We start from the raw sequence: 22052 nt of genomic DNA, 5'->3' as shown, positions 1-22052 counted from the left end.
CGGGAGAGCGGCTTCCACCAGCCCTCGCCTGGAGCGGGGCTGAACCCTCCGAGCAGCCACGGCGTTACGCCGAGCGGCGAGACAAGGAAAACGACAGGCGGCCCTGCCCAACGGGGGGCTCTGTGCGTGATCCGGGGAGCAGAGCCGCATCCCTGCCCCGATGCCGCCCACCGCGGGCTCATTTCACGCAGGCGGCGCGGCCCTTGCCGCCTGTCCGCGCTCCCGTGCGGCCACAGGGGAGCGGCCCCTTTAAGGCGCCGCCTTGCGCGCCCGCCGTCACGTGACGCGGTGGCGGGCTCCTCCGAACCGGCGGCGGCTGCGAGCGTTACGGCGGGAGCTGCGGCGGGGAGCTGCGCCGGGCCCGGGCCCGGCCCGCCGCGGGGTGAGCCCCCCTCGGCCTCCCCTCTCCTCCGCTCCTCTCCCGTGGGGGCAGCGGGCGGGTCAACGCCGGCCTGCGCGCCGGTGACCGGCTCGGCCTGGCGAGCTCCGAGGGAGGCCTCCAGCGGCCTGAGGGACGGGGAGGGGCGTCGCCTGAGGCAGACTTGTGAGGGAAGATTAATCAAACAAACAAAAAAAATTAGACAAGGTGAGAGTAGCCAGCGTAGGAAAAACAAGGGAACTGTAAAACGTGGTGCGTCAAGGAGTCGATAAGGGCCAGGGTGAGCTTGGGCGACGGCTGCGAGCCTGTGTGCTTGCTGTGGGTTTCTGCTGCCCGCTCCGGGGCTGCGGTGGGAGATACTGGGCTAGCAGGCCTGCTCTGGTAGCCTCGCTGTCCCTACCGTGCTGCTCGGGGCATCCTGTACTCCAGGCGGGCCACGGGTGCCTGGGAGGTGCTGCTGGTGACCCGTGCCTGGCCCTGCCAGGCCCCTCGCTGCAGGCACCCGAGGAGCGCTGTGCCCAAAGAGAGCGCGAGTTTCCTGCCTTCCTTCGGTTTCCCTTGGCTCTTCATGCCTCCCGTCCCGCTCCTCTGCTTCGCATTCGGGAAGGCGGTGCAGATGCGTCGCAGTGTTGGCAGGGTCCAGAGCGAGAATCGAAAGCCCCGTTCAGACTCTCACAAGGTGCTAGCATTTGTAGTTGTTGTGAGGGCAGTCTCTTGGGAGCAACCAAGCTAGAGCATCAAGTGCCAGTTTCAAGTAATATGTCTTCTAACGTGACTGCGTAACTTCTTGCTAAAATGAGATGCTGCCAATAGCAAATTAATTTTGTTATATTATACTCCTAAATACTCCTAATTTTGTTATATTATACTCCTAAAGAGGCTCTCTACTAAGCCTCTTATCATTCCTTACCAGGTAACATGAGACTTGTTTGAGTTTTTTTGGTTTTAATGTTTAATACTACATAGGAAAGCACACAAAAGATATTTCTTGCAGCACTCGCATACCATGAGCTAAGAGATAGGTGAGGGGAGAAAACCATCACATACTACTTTGGATGATCTGTTCATTTATTTTGAAACACTCTGCACCTATATCTTGTTTGAATGGCGTATGTTGCATCACAGTTATTTGGTTTTCTTCTAGTGGGGCTGTACTGAATACTCGGTGCGATGGCTATGCAGGTGCAGTTTGAAGGAAACGCAGATACGTCAGCAGAGGAAGAGAGCTTTGGACCACAGCTCATATCTCGGTTAGAGGTAGGTAAGGAGTTAGCGCTAAAGTTTTCAAGAAATCTGCTGGTCTTTTTCCTTAAATACAAGTTGTATCTAAAAATTGCATTGCTAAATTCTTACTTGTGTTCTGTCAAAAAAACCCAATACAAAATAAAAACCCCAGCACGTTAACAGTTACGTTATATTATGCTGCCTTGCTGTGTACCCTTTCCTAACATGTATTGGTCACCTCCAGCACCTATTAAACCAAACAGAGAATGCTATCTTCTGCCTGTTCTATGCTAGCTATATAGTTAATAGCTTATGCAAGCATTACACTGGTAAAAGGATATTATTTTTTATGGTTCTTTGTGTATAAGTGAATAGGGAAGTAACATGCAATATGCTGACTTGTAATAACAGAGTTTGATCCAAATCTGATGAAGCCAATTGAAGGTATTCAGTGGAAGTTAGATTAAGGTGTTTGTGTCTTAGTGTGTCCTTTTTTCTCCCCTCCCTTTCAGCAATGTGGTATAAATGCAAATGATGTGAAGAAATTAGAAGAAGCTGGATTTCACACAGTTGAGGCTGTTGCTTATGCACCAAAGAAGGAGCTACTAAATATTAAAGGCATCAGTGAAGCCAAAGCTGACAAAATCTTGGTAAGGGTGTTGTGGAAAAGCTTTAACCCAAGATACTCGACAAGTTTTATTTCTACTGGCTTAAAGTGTTCTGGTGATTTTGAAGGGTCTCCATTGACAATATACGGAGAAGGGCAGGAAAAATGATTAGAGGTATGACATGACTTTTGATGAGAAGAGACAAAAAACACTAGGACCAGCTTCAAGAAGTGAAGAGGGAGGAGGGACTGTTAGAAAGGTCTATAAAAATCGTGGAAGGTATGGAGAATATGCCTGAGATGACTATTATGTCTAGCTCAGTATTTCTTGTGATCAGAAGGCTAGGTATATCTCATGATAAGTCTAAAGCAAAGAAAGTACTTTTTCATACAGGTTGTAGTTAAGTTACAGAACTCTCTGTCCCAGGACACAGTGGCCATCTGTGGCATAAATTGGTTTAAAAAGGGGCTAAGTGCAGTGTTTGTGGGGTAACATTTGGATCGAGAAGCTCGCTAACTGAACCCAGAGGAACTGCTAGATAGAGGGTCAGTCCCTTGTTCCCTGGTTTGTTACACTCTTTCCCAAAGCGTCCGCTGTTGGCAGTTGTCAAGGCAGAGGATCCTGCTTTATAAGGACTGGACTGACCCAGTACAGCTGTTCTTCTGTTACGCTTTTCTTAAGCACGTTAATTGTGTACCTCGGATAGGTATTCCCTGTGAGACCTGGGATTTACTTCTGGGGACTGAGAGTGAAGCCTGAGTTGTAATCTCACAGCATCTTCTAGTTCAGAATGTGGAGTTTCTGCCAAACTGGTTCTCATTTATCGAAATCTGACCTAGCACAATGTTTAACTCCAGTACTTTTCTTACTTTGCATATTTATTCACTGTTAGGATGGCAGCATTCCTCATAGGCTGTATGCCCATCCTAAGTGTTTCAAGTTTCACAGGGACAGAACTGAACTGAAAGGGGGGAAGATTTTGATAAAATACACAAAATGGATGTTGAGGTTTTTTCTTTGATCAGAATTTCAGTGTTCTTTTCAGAGATACCAACTAATATATGGGCTATAAAATAAAATGTATGCATCAAATTATATAGGTGCTTCTCCGTTTCACAAAATAGAAAATGACAGTATTAATTACTAGAGGGGGTAAGTGAATGGGATGAACGCTCCTTGCACTGCTTAGTTTGGTTTTCTTTAGGCTGAAGCAGCTAAACTCGTTCCGATGGGTTTCACCACAGCAACGGAATTCCACCAACGGAGGTCAGAGATCATCCAGATCACCACTGGGTCCAAAGAACTTGATAAACTTCTTCAAGGTAATAATTTTATTTCTCTTCATTGATTAGCCTTCATTATCTGCTTTTTTTTCTATGAGCATGTTCCTTGGACAAAACCACATAAGACACAAGTTCTGGTTGAATGAAAAAAGTTCTGCTCTCTTCTATCACAATTTGTTTTCTTTTAAAAGCCGTAGAAATAGTTTTAAAACCTTTTAGTTATGATGCAATACCCAGAGCTGTTCATTTTGGATGTTTCCAGTTTACTCTAGTCTATGACCTATTTGAAGAAAACAGAACCAGGTATCATCTTCTCCCCATTCCTACTTATAATCAAAAAATCAAACCAAGTAGTTTCAGCATCTTCAAAAATACGCTTCCCTAAACTTCTTATCTGCAACATGAACAAACCTCAGTATGAAAACCAGGTTTTCCAATTAGAGTTTTGAAACTTTTAACCGAAGTAAGTGTTTAACTGAGTCTCTGTAAATGTAATACTTTATATGTGGTCTTTGTTTGAAGTATGTGACCTTTTTAAAATGTATTATTATTGTTATTGTTATTTTATTATTATTTTCCCTTCAGGAGGAATAGAAACAGGGTCCATAACAGAGTTATTTGGGGAGTTTCGTACTGGAAAAACACAGTTGTGTCACACCCTGGCAGTAACCTGTCAAGTGAGTAGTCCACTTAATTAAAATCAAGTATTCGACAACACAGCTTTTGGACATTTGCTAATTTGTGCACTTTTCTCAACCAATACAAATGTGATGCGTATAAACAGCTGCAAAGAATGCGAGTATTTGCAGCACCCTTGGTTGTACTTGCAGCTTTCTAGGATCTTGTGTTTCGTGCTTGATCTGCCTACTAGGATTACTTCAGCAGCAGTGAAGTTGGTGATGTTTTGCACCCGTGTTTGACATGTTCTGTAGCTTTTTTTTTTTTTCCTCCTCAGTATTCTGACAACAAAATTTAACACGTTAGCCTTGTAACATAATTCTAGGTCTTAAATGCAGAGAAGTGTTTGATCTCTCTTCAGGCGCTCTAGACTGCAGAGAATCTTTCTTACCACCGAAAGCATTGAAAAGAGAGAAGAAGCTGTGTTGGGTTCAATGAGTTTCTTTGACTAGCTGTTTTTTTCCCCTAACTTACTCCAAGCTTGCTTCACTTTACTTTTGTAAAAGCCTTCAGCTGGCTCTTGCTGTCAAACAGTAGATCAGTTTGGAGTAACCTTTTTTCTAATCTTAGTTTAAACAAATAATAGTGTTTATTACTTTCTAGAGGTTGCTATTTCATAAAATATTAGAGGCTTTGGGCTTAATTTGATCATTTAGTTAACACCCTTATGCACCTAAACTTACCAGCTCAAAGTTAAGCACCTGTCCTCTTATGTAGGTATCAGAGATTGAAAACAGGAATCTGTCGTCTCACTTTTCCCAGATAAATATGGCTTTAATCACAATAGCTTGGTATGTTCTTTATTGTATGATAGCAGTTGAGGGCGTAAGGCAATAACTGGATTATTTATTGATACTTTATTTCATGTTCATTCATTTTCTTTTCCTTTAGCTTCCCATTGACCGAGGTGGTGGTGAAGGAAAAGCTATGTATATTGACACAGAAGGGACCTTCCGTCCAGAACGTCTTCTTGCTGTGGCTGAAAGGTCTGTACTTAGGGCTAGAAGTAAACTGGCATTAGTGGAAGAGAGGAATACATTTACTCATGGGACAACTTAGTTAGTTGATGAGGATCACTGTGTAAATCAGCCTGTCTCCTTAAATTCATGGGGCTGTTGCAGTAAGAACTGTCCCTAAAAAAACCAGCCAAACAAAAACCTTTCTGTATTCTAGTTGTCTGTCTACCTACATGCAGTTAGAACACTTCATTAGCTGTCTTTTATAAACAAAGTTTCTAGCTTTAGATATGACAGCAGCTAACATCATTGTCCCCTGGAATACGATGTCTTCACTTCTTACTAGTGTCTCTTTCAAATTCAGTTTTGCTGTTAGTGAAATACATTCAAAGATTTTTCTTAAATTCTGCCAATAGCATTACCTCGAAACAAAGATCCTTTTGTAAAAAGGTTATCGCAACAGCAGCTGAAAGGTTTTTGTTAGGAAGTATGAGAGCATCCACTGACCAGTTGAAAAGCTGTTTTTTCATCTCCTGCCTCTATCTCGGAATATTCTGACATGTTTTTTATACCAATTGGAAAGTAAAACTTAATTACCCAAATAAAAATTCTGCTGTCTACACAGAGATTCTGGTTAGACTTAACACCCTGAAGTAGTGGGTCTGTACATTAGAAAAAGGAGCTACTTCTGGTCTTGTGATTCTTTACACTTTCTCAAAATTAAAACTGCTTCTATGGGGCTTAATTCTCTGTGATCATTGTTTCAATTAAATATCAAGGTACATGTGCAACTTCAGTGAACTTGGGTTGAAGTATTTATTTATCTTGCAGTGCTTATCAATTGCTGAAATTGTGTCAGCTTGAATGGAAAAGTAGCCCAACACTTTGGGAAGGGATGTGAAGCATGTCGTACCTGAGTGAAGTAGGAGAGGACTTGTAAGGATGCAGAATGCAATTACTCAGATTGGAACTTGCGCCTAAGCTTCAGATTAACAATTTCAGTTATATGGTAGTTTTAAAAAATATTTCCACCTAGATATTGATTAGAATTTTCATGTCAGTAAGCTGTGCGCTTTCTTCTGGAAGTAAAAGATGACAAACATTGATTGTTTCTAAGCTGCAAGCCAAAATCATGCAGCAAGGCTGGGCTGATTTGAATACAGAGGCTCAGATGTTCTGCAACGATAAAATCAATTGGCCTGTTTTCTACTACACTTTTGCTAGTCTGATTTAGGTTCGTAGTTTTTCAGGCTGTGTATGTGGGGTTTTTTAAAAAGTGTTTTAAAAACTTTTGTGCAAATTTCCTAGCTTAAAAAACAACTGTCCTTTTTTACCATGCATTTACAGTAGCAAGACTTAATTGCCAAGTGACTGTGTTTCCTTCAAGCAGCCTTCAAGTATACTTCAAGGCCTGGCCTGTCATTATAGATGTTTTCTCTAAAGTTGCTTTGTTTTTACCCTTCATCATTCCTCAGCATATTTTTTTTTCCTGAACTTATTTTTTTGCCAAGACCCCATGTGACCTGTTAGGCAAAGCTGCCTTCCTCATGCTGCAGGCTGATTTCACAGTATGTCTGCTTTGTAACATCATGCTGCACAGTTAACAGTCTGTATGGGGCAGAAACTTAAGTTTTAATTCGGTTTAATGAGGCTCGATTCCATGCCACTGCAGGCGGTCCTGCCATCCCTTTTGCCCCATGGTGTTGGCGTTAGTGACTGTTAGGCTGTAGGCTGAAGCAGAGCAGTTGCTAACGTCGTTCGCTGCAGGGCAGCATAAACTGCTGGTGCTGGAGCAAGGAGGGGACAAGAATGAGCAGCCGGAAGCAGAGAGAATGAAAGGGAAGGACTGCTGCTTTTTAGTAGCACCACAGATTTATGAGTTAAGGCCAGTATTTATGGGCCTTTCCATGACTGTAGGTAGAAAAATCAAATAAGATTTAATACCAAACTACTATGACGTGCTAGCCCACAAGAGATGCTCCCTTCTCTTTATAGAGGGAGGTGATCTAATTGACGTACCATCCTAAATGAATGAAGTAAGGTCAGGTTACTGAAAAATAGTAAGCTGAAGATTTGTGTCAATACTGGATTTGGATGGTTTGTTACTGAAAGGCAAAAAAAAAAATCTTTGGAAGACATTTTACACAGGTCCTAGAGGTTAATGCAGCAGATGTTCACTTTGGAAACATCTGGTATTACTATTGCTCTCCTCTCTCTCTGCTGCTTCTCTCTCCCCACAGCTATTGTGTAATTGTCCCTCTGCAGGAAGTAATTTCCCTCATTTTTTTGCTACTGGAAGGGAATGTGTGCTTCCTAATCACGTGGGGACAGCACCAGCTAAATCCTGTTAACTCTCGTTGAAGACAATTTGATCTAACCCTTTTGATCTAGGCTTTTCCTGCAGCAAGTAGAGGAGTACTCCCATGTTCCCTGTCACCAGTGGATATTTGGCAACAAACACTTCTTGGGCACTGATGAGAAAGTGAAATGATGTTTGCAGCAGTCATCGGTACATCCATAAGAGGGTATCTGTGCGTGGCTGTGTGCAGAGAGTACTTCTTCCAGTCCGTTCCATCCCTCAGTCGTCTTCTTCAGCTCAGCTAGGATGGAGGCTAACCTTCTTTCAACTCCCTTCTTTCTGTAGTCTACTGATTTGCCAAGCCTTTGACTAGCACCCTTGACTTTAATCTCAAATATGTAATATTTCAGTGTGGTCTTGCTTCAAAATGCTAGTCAGGATTGGCTGTTACTCACCTTCAAACATAAGGTGGCAGTAGCCTAGTAAGGTTGGATTATTTGATTTGTTAATAGTTATCGTGCAGATAACAAAATTAATTGGTAACTGTGATTCTAAAAGGGTAGTGTTCAACACTATGCTTAGCTTGGAAGTCTAATTTCTACAGGAATTAGGGAGGGAGACTTTAGGTGTCCAGCTGTGAAAAGCAGAATATTGAGATCATAAAGATACTTGCTTTAACTCATGTTCTTAATTTGATGTATTTTGGTATGACTTGGATCTTTCATACTATTCACTGATGAAAGTCAAATTGAGCTGTGCCATTGTCATTAGAGTGTAAAACTGTATTGTTAGAAGTTGTGGTCGTTCACTGGAGAGCCCACTTTGACCTGGCTCTTCAGGCAGAATCTAAAAAATCAATTCTGTGACAACAGAAAAGTTTTGCACTCTTCTCCCAGGACATTTTATCAACTGAACGTGCACTTAATCCGTTGATGTGTGCTTCTGCATTCAGTGTACCATTGATACATGCACTGCGTTTAATTTGCTTTACATAGACATTTTAAGTATGCCTCTCCAACGTGCCTGCACACTCATGCATGCAGAATGGGGAACAAATGGGAAGAGTTAGACATCTGTGTGCAGTTTCAGGGCTAAAAGCTCGTTGTGATCACAGAGAAGCAGTGACCGTCAGATGGTGGAGTTCAGGATCCTGAGATAGGCGCAAGGCATTAAGCAGGATCGCAATACTAGACTTCAGGAGAGTGGACTTTGGCCTCTTCAGGGATCTGCTTGAAAGAATCCCATGGGACACAGCCTTTGAGTGAAGAGGGATGTAGGAGAGCTGGCTGATGGTCAGGGATCATCTCCAAGTTCAAGAACGTTCCATCCTGTTGAACAGGAAATCAAGCAAAGACAGTCAGAGGCCTATATGGATGAACAAGGAGCTCCTGTTAAACATAAAAAGGAGGCATACAAGAGGTGGAAGCAGGGACAGGTGACCTGGGAGCAACATAGAGGCACTGTCAAGCATGCAGAAATGGGGTTAGGAAGGCCAGAGTCTGTCTGGAGTTGAATGCGGTGAGGTATGTAAAAGGTAGCAAGAAAAGATTTCAGTGTTCAGTGTAGCCAAAGATTAGAACAAGTTTCCCAGAGGTTGTGGAGACTCCATCCTTGAAGGTGTTCAAAACCCGACTGGACACGGTCCTGGGCAACCTGCTGCAGCTGATCCTGCTTTGAGCAGGGAGGGGATTGGACTAGTTGATCCACAGAGATCCCTTCCAACTTCAAAGAGTCTGTAATTCTGTGAAATATGCTGTAGTGTGAAGGGAAAATGAGAACAAATTATGTACGTCCTCTCTCACTGGAAAAAATATTACTACATTTCAGATCCAAGGAGGATAATCAAGTGGTTCTGCAAATACTAAGAGATTTCTCAAAGTGCCATATAAATAATTTAAATGCGAGGTGTTGAATGTAACTATCTTTTTTTACTATTATTATTATTTTGGTAGTAAAACACTGACAGAGGTATTGCAGGTGGAAGGCTGTCTATCACTGGTTTTTATTAGCAAGATACTGCTTTCAGAATATTCTGTTCCAGAATCGTAGCTTTCCTTGCCTTTGGTTTTATTTGGAGAAAAATGTCCAGTGTTTTACGTTACTATTGTTCCTAGGCAGGAAAATATTCTTTAAAAATGGTTTCCAATCATTCTGTTCTCTTTTTGTCACCAAGTTGTGTTGCATTCTTTGCTGTCTGTTTTTATCTCTAAGACTCTCCCAGGAATGTGAATTTTTATTCTAGTCTTTAGGTAAACCTGCTAGATAACTCCTATTGATGAAGTTGTCACTTAAAGATGTTGTTTTCCCCACTGATTTCTCCAGGTATGGCTTGTCTGGCAGTGATGTCCTAGATAACGTGGCGTATGCTCGAGGTTTTAACACAGATCATCAGACCCAGCTCCTGTATCAGGCATCTGCTATGATGGCTGAATCACGGTAATAAGACTGATTTCGATGGAGTGATTTTTGTGCCGATACATATTCACGTTATAAAGCTACCTGTAGATGATGAACAAGTGCAAGAGAAGTATAGATTACAAAACTGGGAAATGTCAAAGTAAATGTTGACTTCAGAAGTTAACTTTTTTGAAATATACTTGCTTTCTTCCGTGCTTAGCTCCATTAGATCAGGTTTTGTTATTCTCAAACTGGGTTATGCTTTGGCATATCCAGATAATAAGCTTGGTGTCTCAGCAGTCAGTTGTGAGTTAATATCTCTTGCTGCTGAAACGCTGGATGACAGCAACTGACTTGAACCGCGACAACTGATGTTACTTTACAAAGAACAAGGGCCAGCCTGAGCAACAATTTAAAAGATCAGTTTGTAATTGCTTTCAGAAACAAAGAGTGTTGATTTAGAGCATGCCGAGCACCGAAGAAACCTGTGCAGACAGCTTTAGTTTGAAACTAAGATTTATGGGCCCCTTTAGCGGGAAGGAGGTGGTGGTATGAGGTGTACAGGAACCTGCCCACAGCCTATCTGTGGTGTCAAAACGTTCCGTTCTGGGCTGGTTCATAAGAGTACAATAAATCTAAGTTTTTAATCATGCAGCAACTTTCTTTGGGCTTTATTGTATAGTTAGTAATCTGAACGTTACAGATCAAGTCAGGGTTGTTAAAAGTAGTAATTCTGCTAACTGGCAGGTTGAGAGGAGCTTACATCCACATCTGTATGCAGCCTTACAGTTTGCCGGGCACTGTCACACTCCAGTGGAGGCATTATTCATGCCTGGAAATGTTTGAGAACCTTGCACTTATCTTTCCAGATATGCGCTGCTGATAGTGGACAGTGCCACAGCCCTTTATCGGACAGATTACTCAGGAAGAGGTGAGCTGTCAGCGAGACAGATGCATCTGGCCAGATTTCTGCGTATGCTGCTTCGACTTGCAGATGAGGTAAACTAGGAACTTTGCTTTATTGTCTAAAGGACTGGTGATCGGTTTTCTTTCTCTCGTAAAGCTTAGCAATTTTGTACAAATGGCTTTCTGCCCGCTCCATGCCTGCTTCCGTTTTGTTTTGAGAGGCATGGTGGAGTGGTTAAGGACAGCAGAAGTGCATGTGGTTTGGTTGGTTGGTTCCCCCCCTCAGTTTGTTCAGATTGTGGAAGATAAATGCATTTTGATTTGTTGCTTTTCTCCTTACAGTTTGGTGTGGCGGTTGTGATCACTAACCAGGTGGTAGCACAAGTAGATGGAGCAGCCATGTTTGCTGCAGATCCCAAAAAACCTATTGGAGGAAATATCATAGCACATGCTTCCACCACGAGGTGAGAGAATAGATCATCATTCCATTACCCTTGTCTTGGAAGATTCTGTGAAACTAGCTAAGTACCTTTAAATTCTGGGTTTCTACGTAGTCTGTCAATGGCAAGTCCAGCCTGCTTCTCAACAAATGAATGCTGCTCTGTGCGCTCATTAATCTGCAGTAAAATCAGCACAGCATTTTCAGAAGTTCTTACAGCTCCGCAGTGTGCTGTATTCTTGTGCCAACATAATGTTTTAATGGTTATGATAATGATTTACTGAAAGGAGGCTGTACGCCCTTACCTCTTTTGTTTCCTTCTCCCTATTAGACTGTATCTGCGAAAAGGCCGAGGTGAAACCAGAATATGTAAAATCTATGACTCTCCTTGCCTTCCTGAGGCTGAAGCAATGTTCGCTATTAATGCTGACGGAGTGGGAGACGCTAAAGACTGAAGACTCCGTTTCATTTCCCGCGTAACCCAAGACTAGGTGTCCGCAAAAGGCTCCTTTCTTTGTGGCGCCTTACAGATGCTTTCCCAGTGCAGCTGCTGTTCAAACGCTGGCAGAGGAATCTGTTGTATATCAGCACAGAAGTCCATCAGGTGAATACACTTTGAGACGCATCTAGAGGTGTTGCTTGGAAGAGATCTGCCCTCTTGGGCTTTAGCCACCTGTTAGATTAACGTGGTTTCTTGAGAACATTTTCAGAGGACCATAACCCTTGTATTTTCCTCACGGCTGTTGCTCCAGCTGGATTCTACTGGTGGACAAGCGCAGTAAAATCTTAGAGTATGTGGCCATAGTTCATAACTTGGTGAATTTGAAGTAGCATTGATGGGTTTGTCAAATAAGAAAAGTGGCGACCTAAATACTTAATGGATTGCTTTAATGATAAAATAAAGCAGAATGGTATTCCACAATAAGAATTTGAGGATATTGCTGGGATTGATGAGGATCACAATCCACATTCTTTATGTTAATTTTGTTTCGGATGCTACAACATGCTGGGTTTGGGGAACTGTTAATTTACATTTCAATTACATTTTTTGTATTTCATTAATTCTCTGTGGAAATCTGCTTTTAATAAAAAGGACCATGAAAATATTGATGACATTACAGGTTTCTGGGATTTAGCCAGGTGTTAATTCAGACCGAGGCGGTTTTTATCTGCGAGTAGGAAGAAGATGCATAAATCTTCAACGAATCTCAGACTGGATTTTTTTTTTTTCTCCTAATGCTAACAAAATGCATCATCTCCTTCTTGATTTGGGATATGCAGTGCAGCTGTGCTCAGAGTGCTCTGTAGGTGTCTTTCAAGAGTTTTTGAGGTTAAAAAGGTTCTTTTATATTATGCAATGTTTTTATATAAGCTATGCTATTGTGAACTACTCTAAACTTGATTAAAGAGAATAATATCATAGTGGTGGTTGGCAGCAAAAAATACTTTCCTTGTTCTTTTTCCCTGGCACAATTTTTCGGGGACAAATAATGAAGAATACATACAGTGGGATCCAACTGTCCCTTGCAGGCTAGCAGGCATAAGCTACATTTATTAAGGCACATAAATACTTGCGCTGTATCGACTACTAAACCTCGTGAGATGGTAAGTTGTCTGCTGTCTCATTTATAGCTGAATGCCTTTGTTCTTAAATTCCGCATAGCTGCGGAGTGTCTGCTGTTTCTATTCAGAAGATGTGCACAAAAGGCCATTGCCCTCATCATTGCTTGCAGCTGACTTTCAAGAATCAAAACTCACATTAAAATGTTAACTAGGGGATTAAATTGGGGTTGGACTCATGAGTAAGGAACCGAGATGTTCTGTCTTTTTCGTTCTCTTTAGGTTCAGCACCTACTTGTTACTCACGCTTGCCCTCTGTGTAGGTGAAGATGGTACAACGTACTGTCTATCGCTGTTGTCTGACGTGACCAGTTATAAGATCCTGCTGTTGCCTAAAATATGCTAGGTGTTAATCGTGTTGGCTGAAACCTGACACGGATGGGGTCTGCAACAGGCTGATACTTCTGGGAGGGTGGGGAAATCTGGCAAAGACTTTCAGCTGTCCTCAGGAGTGAGGCTAGAATAAAAGGAAATTTCATGCCCTGTCAAAAAAGGCCAGGTGCCTGAGAATTTCTAGCCTTTCTGGTTTTGAGAGTCCAGACCTAAGGTTTGGCAGAAGGGGCTCTCTGAAATGAGATGGCTCATGGTGTCCCTGCAGGAAGCTGCTTACAGGTGACCAAGTCATGAACCTTACAGTCTGTTCTCACCTGCCCTGCGGCTTGTCAGACCTTTGCGGTTTTTCCTTTTCATGGGTTGGATGTGCTCTACTGAAGACGTGGCTGGAGAATCAGACTGTCCCGGCAGTCCTGGCTCTGTGCAGGTGAACAGAGGGGCTGTGGCGTTCCCAGCTGGGTACTTCGTTCAGGTGCGTGTAAGGGGAAAAGCACTGGGCCTGCAGGGAACAGAGGGAGATTTCTTCCGGAATTCTCGATCAAGAGAAAACTAGGACAGGCTGGGAAAACTGGCTGCCTAGGAGGAGCAAGGGAAGAGAGGGAAAAACAAATAGGAGGGGGATGTGGGACTCGCTGGGCAAAGGGACGGTAAAGGGAGCACAAGATAAGGTGACACTGAGAGCTGGGGTAAGGGAACGGGTTGAGAAACAGCCCAGACAGAGCTACGGAAAGGCAGCTGAGACTGCACAGCTCGTACCTAGGGAGATCCCGACCCTGCTGCCTGCCCTTCGCCGTGTTTTCTTTAGTGTAACTGCGTGTAATACGTCTTCAGTTGCCCCTAATGTAAAATAGAACGTTACAATCTTATTTCAAATTGCAGATGGGGTTTAAACAATCTGAAGACGAACTTTGAATGTGCTTAAAAATTCCACGAGGACCCGAAGGTTAAGAGAAGCGCTCCCTCCGTGCTACCCTTTAGCTCAACAGCTTACTGGGTTAGTACACGGCGAGTGCTGAACGCTGCCAGGCGGTACAGCTAGCCCCCAGCAGGAGAGCAGCAGCGTTGCTTATTGAATTGCGCTTCTGACTGTTTCTCCAAGGTTTTACAAATATGATCAGAGGTTTTAGGAAGGCTCGCAAGTATGATCAAGGTTTTACACATGTGAGCCTTCAAGAGGAAGGCTCGCGAGTACGCGGCTTGCAGCTTTGGTGGGATTTCCAACAATCCACCGTGCTGGGGGGGTGTTTTGGTTTTTAAGCCCCGCTTTGTAAACGTGTACGTATCATGTGGTATCATTTAGGTATAAAGGACACTTTAGGGGACGATGGAACACTGTTTTATTGCTTTTGGCTACACTGAAATTCAAAATGTCATGTTCATTTTCTGCACTGTTGCTTCTCTTCAGTGTCCTTTATGGAGAGGGAGTTTTGCCATGCCTGTATCCTAGTTCTCTGCTGCTTGTATCTCTTTGAATTATACAGCATTAACTTACAATCTAATAGAACCGGGGTTTTTTTTCTCCTTTCCAAAGTCTGCTGAGGACTTTGAACAACTAAAATTACATCTGCAGTCCGCTCTGTTCGTGTAATGCTCAGCATGGAAACCGGGTTTTCTCACCGCCTGCGGTACTTCCCTTCGCTAGCTGAAAGGCTTGTCGCTCGCACTGGGAGAGCAAAGGTGAAGAAACTGGGAAATATTTGTTCCTCTTCTCCAAGCTCTTATACGGCTTAGGCTCTGAACTCGGGGGGATTTGGGGGTTTTGTTTTGTTTCTTTTAAACACAAGAAGCTTTTCTGAAAGATCTTTTCAAGTCATCTTAGGACGTCCCTGTAGCAGCTGCCCAGGCAAGTGTTTCCATAGAGGGTTTAAGTTGCTTATGACACAATGCTATGAAACGCTAATTAACTAAGCTTACTGTCAACATTGCTTTAACCTCAAGGAGGCATAATTAATATTCCTTTAGTAAACATTTTTCCTGCTGTCCCCTTGAAATACTTCTCTCTGTTTCCCCAAAAGTTCCTCTCAAGGCAGTGGAATATGATTAGAAATCATATTCACTTTTAAATTCTCAAGTGGTTTTGTGTGTGTGTGTGTTTGCGCAATTGCCTGGCTCGCGTTCAGCCAAGTTGTGCTACGTTTGAACCCATGTCTAGAGGTGAAGAGGAAATTATAACGGAATTGAAATGTGTACAGAAATATGTGCATTACTCTGAACCACTAATGCCCTTATTAGAGCACGATGGAGAGCGGTTTGATTAATTAAAACGACAGAGATGGTCTGCAGTGTTTTGTTTCCATGTTTCCCTGGGGAGTTGCGTTACTCTCCCAACAGCTGTCTGCTCTGCTGCCGGATCGGCCGCCGCTCCTGCAGCACCGGTGAGTTACCAGTCACGCAGGCTCTGCCCGGCCGCGGCTGCATCTGGTTTGAATTTCCAGAAGAGCCGGCGATGCTTAGCTACACAACTTGCGTTTTGTACACAAACTAAAAACCCCTCGTAATACAAACGTGAAGCGCAGAGACCGCAAGGAGCAAAGCGAGGCTCGCAGTTGGAAGGACACGACCGTAGCGGCATGTTGAGAAACATTCCCGTGTTTTCTTCAGAAGAGCACGGCCCCATCTCCTAACTCCCTGCGTCTCGCTTTGCGAGCAGGGAGCTGGCTGACTGTATAGCGTTGTGTGTGGCCAGTGAAGTTTTCCCAACTACCCAGCTTCAGAAGCAAACACTAAATTTTTCCAGATGCAGCCATGGTGGTGCAAGTGTAAAGTGCTGCTCGGTGGCTCCAGTTCTCCCTTTTTGTCAGCTTTGCAAATACACAAACCCACTGTGGGACAACCGCGCTTCCCCGGGATGTGTTTTTAATTATGGGGAGGAATCTTTGTGAAAGGTCACACCCCGCACCGAAAGCAATCGCATCTCTGCCAACGGTTTATGTTAGCTCCGTTCAATACGCCCCGTGCCTCAGTTTCCCCACCGAGACCTGAGGTTGCAGCACCGGCCGTGCAAGGTGACCTCATACAACCCCTGCGCTCCAGCCAGGGAGGAGAAAAATAACCAAAGGCCGAAGCGCCCAAAGCCTAAGGTAACACTTGGTTATTTTCACTGCGTAACTTGAGTTAACTAAACTGCACAAACTAGTACTTGAGTTTGTCATTCTGCCGCTGACCTTGGCCGATAGCGTGTGTCCGTCTTGGCGGTGGCGGTTTTCCTCGTAAGATCAGTGTGTGTTTATGCTATTGAAATGCAGCTTTAATACTCCATCCTTCCTGGCACAGACCTCGCTGTTGATGGTGGAAAGGACTGAGAGGACAAATTGTCGACTCCTGCTGTGACTGTGACGACCAGTGCGATCTACTGTTTCCCTTTCGGATGGTTTCAGCCTTTATTTTCAGGAGAAACTTTAAAACATAGATTGGTTTCCCCGTGCCATAGAATTACACCGTTCTTCACTCTGTCTCGCTCAAGTGGGCTGGGTCCTCTTCCAGGGAAGGCAGAAAATACCTGCCTAGCCCAGCTACGATGGGGGGCTCTCAGCAAACTGCGGGGCACTCAATAGTTGCTTGCCCAAGCATTAAATACAAGACACAAAGGAGGTTTTAATAACAGCAACCTTGAGGCTCCAAAGGAATGAAGAAGGAAAGTGAAATGGAGGGAACGCTGCAGCTTAAAGTTACGTCCCGAGTATTTCGAGCGTCTTACCAGAAACTAACAGCAAAGCCAAAGATTTCATCACCAGTCTGAAAACAAAGGGAATGTTTTTATTCTTCCTGTGCAGCAACTGCCAGCGAGGTGGTGGCTGGGTGCCCGGGAAGGTGTTTGAGTGGGGTTTGGGGAGGGGCGAAGGGGAGAAATGGGAGGTGGTGTCACCTTTTCAGAAAGTAAACGGCCAGACTTCAAATGTCACTTAAAATCATTCATTTTTATTAAACTAGTTGTATTCTACTGCTTCTTAAATTTACCCTGAGGATTTTTATTTTTCTTTAGCAGAAGCTTGTTTGTAAGATAACTCGACTGTACTTGTTTCTTTATCCATATTTTGTATAAAATAGGGTCTTTTAATCACTGATGGTCCATCACACCTTTTAAAAACATCTAAATCTGCTGGAAAAAAAGAAAAGTACAATTGTGTGCAAACCTACACCTTCTCCCTGTCCCGGGAAAGGCTTTGCTAGAGTAAAAACTCTGAAATGAAAATGGTCAGGGTCAATGAGCTCCAGCCCTTCGCTAGCTTTGGGATCCACCCCGTAGCCGTGGGGTCACGTTCTGCACTACGCCTCGGCCAGAAAAGTGAAATTAATATTCTTAATACTCCCTTGTTAAATCAATCTTGGGACAGAAAGCACAATAAAAGTCGACTTTATGTATGCTTTGCTTAAGTAACAGCTTTAGATGCTCAAGCGTATGCAAGAGAGGGAAAGGCACGGCAATCCAGAGCCCCCGGGTGGCACGTGAGAGGGCTGGGGAGGCGGCGGCGGCGAGCGGAGGACCTGCCTCGAGGAACGGGGATCCCCGAGCTCCTGCGCGAGCCCTCGCTCCTGCGAGGACGGGCAGCCTTGGGGCTGTCTAGGGTGAAGCCCGGGAGGGCAGGGACTTCCACGTGGATGCACCGGGCACGGCGAGGAGGAGAGCAGTTTGTATTTACAGCTGCAATAAGAAACCTGAGGACTCAACCACTGCCAGAAATGCACGCGTGTGAATTTATCAGAGACCGGCCAAAAGGATTATGGATGCTGTAGGTGTCGAAGGACTCTGTAGGTCCAGGGCGGTTGTGCGTCCGGCAAGGCTAAGGAGCAAAGGAAGCTGCCGCCAGGACAAAGCAGATTTGGGGCATTTTTATTCTACCTCTGACCCTGGTCCCCGGTTCCCTCTCCTGCCCCACGTCTCCTCCGGCCTCCCGTGCTCTCCCCATCCGTCGGCGGGCAGGAACGGGTTAAAGGCGCCTTTCCCAAGGTGGGAGCTGGCTGGAAGAGAGGAGGAGAGCAGTCACGCAAGGAAAACCACGCTGGCTCGAGAGGGGCTGGCTTCTCACGCACTGCCATGTAACCCTGTCATCTGTCTTGTCACGGGCCAGCCCTCCCGTCAGCATTAATCCGCGGCAATGGGGGATTAATCTCTTCTCCCTCCCAGGGGCGAGACAGCGGCGGGGGGAGCTGGTCCCTCGCCAAGCCGCCTGCGCTGCCCTGCCTTGGGCTCCGGCTGAGGGAGAGCGGTGATTATTTCCCCATTACACATGCCACAGGGGACTTTCGCATTTCGGCCCCTTTCTTCTCCCTCTCTCTGCCAGCACGCAAACACCCCTTCAATAGCTTTTAATTACAGGCAAAGAAAGGCTGTCGGCCCGTGCGTGGCATCCCTGGGTGTGCTGGCATCATCTTCTTTGAGCAGGACTTTTAGGACGGGTTTATTAAGTGATAGAGAAGCGTAATAATTCCCTTGGAAGCCTACGGCTGCTGGAGGAGAGGGCGGTTGCGCCCAGCCTTGCAGGAGATGTGCGGACCCTTTCAGGACTATTTCAACTCCGTTTCCAGAGTCTGAACCCAGCTGGTTTGTAAAAGTCTGGATCCAAGGATGAGCTATCGCCAGTCTTCACACAGTTGCTCTGTTATCACAGCCCTCTTGGGGCCAGGATTAAGCCCTGTTTTTCCTCCCAGACAGAGCCCTGGTTTCACCACCACCCAAAAAAACTTGAATTCCTGCTAGAGACGAGGACGAGAGTCAAGGGATATGGAGGCTTAACCTTCCTGCCTATAAATCCAGCCGTTGCCGTTCACGTATCTCCTGTTACCTCCGCCAGCCTGTAAGCTCTGAAAGGTTTCTGCCTTCTCCCGTTGGGCACGAGCACCCGCAGAGCCACGTGCAGCCCAATCCTGCCTCGCCCTTGCATCCCACTGAAGTTCAGCTGCATAAACCAGGGGGTTTCAGCTCCCCCTGCGTCGAGCGCAGGCAGGTTTGCAGATTTGCAAATCATCTGCCAGAATTCAGCATTCGTGCTACTAAGGCAGAGAAAACATCCTGGAAATGAAGGAGATGGAGGGTAATGGGGGGATCCCTGACCTGCAGCCGCGGGGCCATGAGCTGTCTGCAGCGTGGGTTGTTTTTGAGGCTGAACGCGTGGCAGCAGGAACCCACAGTAACAATTCCCGGACTCAGAAACACGTCTCCCTTTGCTCCGATTCTCGGGCAGGGCAGATTCCCAAGTGACCTTCCCCCCAAGAGCTTTTCCAGCGCCTCTGAATCCAGGTGTCCCCATCTTCCAGCCAGCTGCGCTGCTGGTGAGTTGCTCTTTGAAAATGCAATGTTCTCCACCCCAGTTTTTTGTGAAACCATGTATAATGGGCTAACCCCGCAAATTTAAAGCCCTAGGCAGCTCTCATGCAGCACAGGCAATGTTGTAGCATCTAGCTGGGCTACAAGCTCACGTACAGCTCTTTAGATTGAGTTTGGATAGAGTAATGAGCTCCACGGTGTAATTATCTGCTGCGTGAAAAGCTGCTTCCCTTGGCTTAGCCCATACCTGCTGCCTGATGCCCTCACGAGCTCATCTCCTGCGTGTGACCATCACAAGCTCTTCCCTCCCTTGCTCTCAACAACTCGAAGCCCGCTGCTCTCAGCTGACGAAGCCTCCCGAGGACTGACTTCATCGTGCCTTCGACAAGACCTCAAAGGTCCCCAGAAGACACCTCCAGGAAGGTTTAAGCAAACCTGGAGGTCCCCAGCACAACCCGCTGCCAGGTTTGAGACACTGCTTAGGCTTTACCCAACAGCAGCCAGCACCGTGCAAGAGCTGTAGAAATAAACCTCCAGAAGGAACCAAGAGAAGGAAGAACTGGACCAAAAATACCCTTAGTACCCAAAGCGCGTGCAGGGGCGATAGGCCCAGAGCAAAGATGTCGCAGGGGAGTCTCGCTGAGGAAGGCTGGGGCTTAAAAGAAGGTGCGGATGCTGCCCTGGGTTCCTATGTGCTGCTCATCTGCCGTGCCCACAACTTAACTTTATATATGTGCGTTTTATGCATTTTTTTATATATGCATTTTATATATATCCACTTTGGATGAAATTTTGGCTGCTTCAGGAACAGCAAAAGGGCCTCCCCTCGCCTTTGGAGGGGAAGAAACATCCCACGTTGCTTTTTTAATGGATGTGTCAAGCCAAAGTGGCTTGAGTCCAGCGAGAGGGTAACAGACGGCTTTCATTCCTTGCCGCTCCAACTTTGCATGAACCCAAGCTGCCTGGAAATAGCGTGTTGGCTTCTTCACATCCAAGTGCTCCTTCTGGTAAACCTCAGCCAGCAGCAGCCTCCCGGGGGGCTGCGGCACCTTGGCATCAGCTTCCCTCCCTCCGCTGCCTTTCCCACGGGAGCAGGGACACCGAGTTTGTCCCTAGCACAGACGGGCTGCCTTTAATAGGACATTCGTTTAGGCCAGCTATCAGGACCGCATCTTGAAGCAGGATTATTAATCTATGGCTTTGCAGGTTGCAAAAGCCCAATTTCAAAGGGGGCTAAAGCTCAGCCTGGTCCAAACATCAGGGTACAAGAACCGCGGAGGAGCAGGTCCTCGCTGTGACTGTCCCTCCCCTGCGAATGCCCTCCGTGCCTTGCACAAGCTCAAGAAATTGCTTCGGACCGTACCTGAGCCGTGAGTGCTCTGGGCTCCTTAAATGTCGGCTGCATTTTGTGCTGCTGCTGGAGCAGAAAATCCAGTACAAGATGGGGCTGGAGGACTTGGGGGAAATCATCCCCCCAAATACACAGTTCAGCTGGGATCCTGGCTGGGTGACAGAGCTGGATGCAGGGGGAGAGGAGGGGGAAAAAAAACCAAAAAACAAAACCACCAAAAATTAACAGCAGAGCCTCCAGGCACTGCAGAACCAGGGCTTGGTCACCCCTTTTGCTGTTGGCAAAGCCCGTGGAGGCCAACCACCTCCCCTCGGCTGGGGCAGGAGTCTCGCAGGAGCTTTTTGAGGTCAACGCAACCCTGTGGCTTTCAGGAGCTTTCCCCGGGATGTGCTGGCGAGGAAGCGCTGCAAAGCCACTGCAGGCAGGGCTGCAACCCACCTCTTCAGGGCAGCCCGACACCGCCTTCACTGCAAAATCATCAGCCGTCTTTCTGATTTACAGCTCTGAAACTGCCAAAGAAGAGGCAGAAATGTGGGGTGAGCCATCCCGCGACAGCTCTCAGCCACCTGCAGTGCCTCGTGCCCTCCGTCAGGTGGGATTCGGGGAAGAAAAGTACCCAGCCTTTGGCTTCATGGCAATCACGATGCAACCCAGGAGGTGGTTTACTTCCAAAACGCCCAAGAAACCCCCAAAGAAATCCCATACCGCCGGGGAAACCAGCCAGGCTGGAGCTTTGGATCCTTCCTATAGCCCTCTGATGCTTCAGCTAATCAAGTGTTGGCAGTAACGAGCTCTTACTGTCTCAGCCAGCCGCAGGAGGACGGGCAGACACATTTTGCTGGTGTGTTTTACAGCCAGCCCCCCTCCTCAGCAGCGTGTAGCTCTCTCCCCTCCTTGGGGGCATTAAATAGAAACCCCTGCGGGCGCAGCAGCCGGTGTGAGCGCAGGGGACGTGGCCGTGAGCTCCCCTCGAACCCCCTATTAAACACCTCAGAGTGACGCTGACCGTGTTTTCCTCTTTACAACCTTCTTTACAGCCACAGAGCCACCAGCCTGCGTCCCCTTTAGGCAAATCTCACCTGGTTTTCAGGAAATTACCCGGAGAGAGGCGATGGTGAGAGCTGCAGCTCTGCCGGCTTCCCAGGAGAGCCCCCATCGGGGCTCTTCCCCCTCCAAGTCACCCTCAAAAGCACGCGAGGGACGCACCGCTCATTCAAACCCAAATATTAACAGATTTGGTTACTCAAACAATTTCCCAGCACCTCCGGGGTGGGTTTGAGCCTCCCTTTGGTCGAGGCTTTGCGCCCGGCTTCA

At 46.0% G+C, this 22052-nt stretch overlaps 1 protein-coding gene across 4 annotated transcripts; it reads left to right on the top strand.

The window, feature by feature from the left end:
* Nucleotides 1-238: 238 nt before the first annotated feature.
* On the top strand, nt 239-12275 carry RAD51 (RAD51 recombinase). Of its 4 annotated transcripts, none has more exons than XM_072864736.1 (10): nt 239-382; nt 1524-1636; nt 2116-2253; nt 3416-3533; nt 4080-4171; nt 5064-5158; nt 9750-9863; nt 10694-10823; nt 11073-11194; nt 11501-12275. In XM_072864736.1, the coding sequence occupies exons 2-10, from the start codon at nt 1550-1552 to the stop codon at nt 11622-11624; spliced, it is 1020 nt and encodes a 339-aa protein (XP_072720837.1). In that variant the 5' UTR covers nt 239-382; nt 1524-1549; the 3' UTR covers nt 11625-12275. The 4 variants fall into 4 exon arrangements, with proteins under 4 accessions (XP_072720837.1, XP_072720838.1, XP_072720839.1 ...); XM_072864737.1 differs by having other exon boundaries at nt 369-586; XM_072864738.1 differs by lacking the exon at nt 239-382 and adding an exon at nt 474-659.
* The last annotated feature ends 9777 nt before the right edge of the window (nt 12276-22052 follow it).

The sequence above is a fragment of the Ciconia boyciana genome, chromosome 6 (assembly GCF_034638445.1).
Source record: "Ciconia boyciana chromosome 6, ASM3463844v1, whole genome shotgun sequence".
Taxonomy (NCBI): Eukaryota; Metazoa; Chordata; class Aves; order Ciconiiformes; family Ciconiidae; genus Ciconia; species Ciconia boyciana.
Note: the sequence above shows the minus strand (reverse complement) of the source record. Positions and strands in the feature narration are given on the sequence as shown.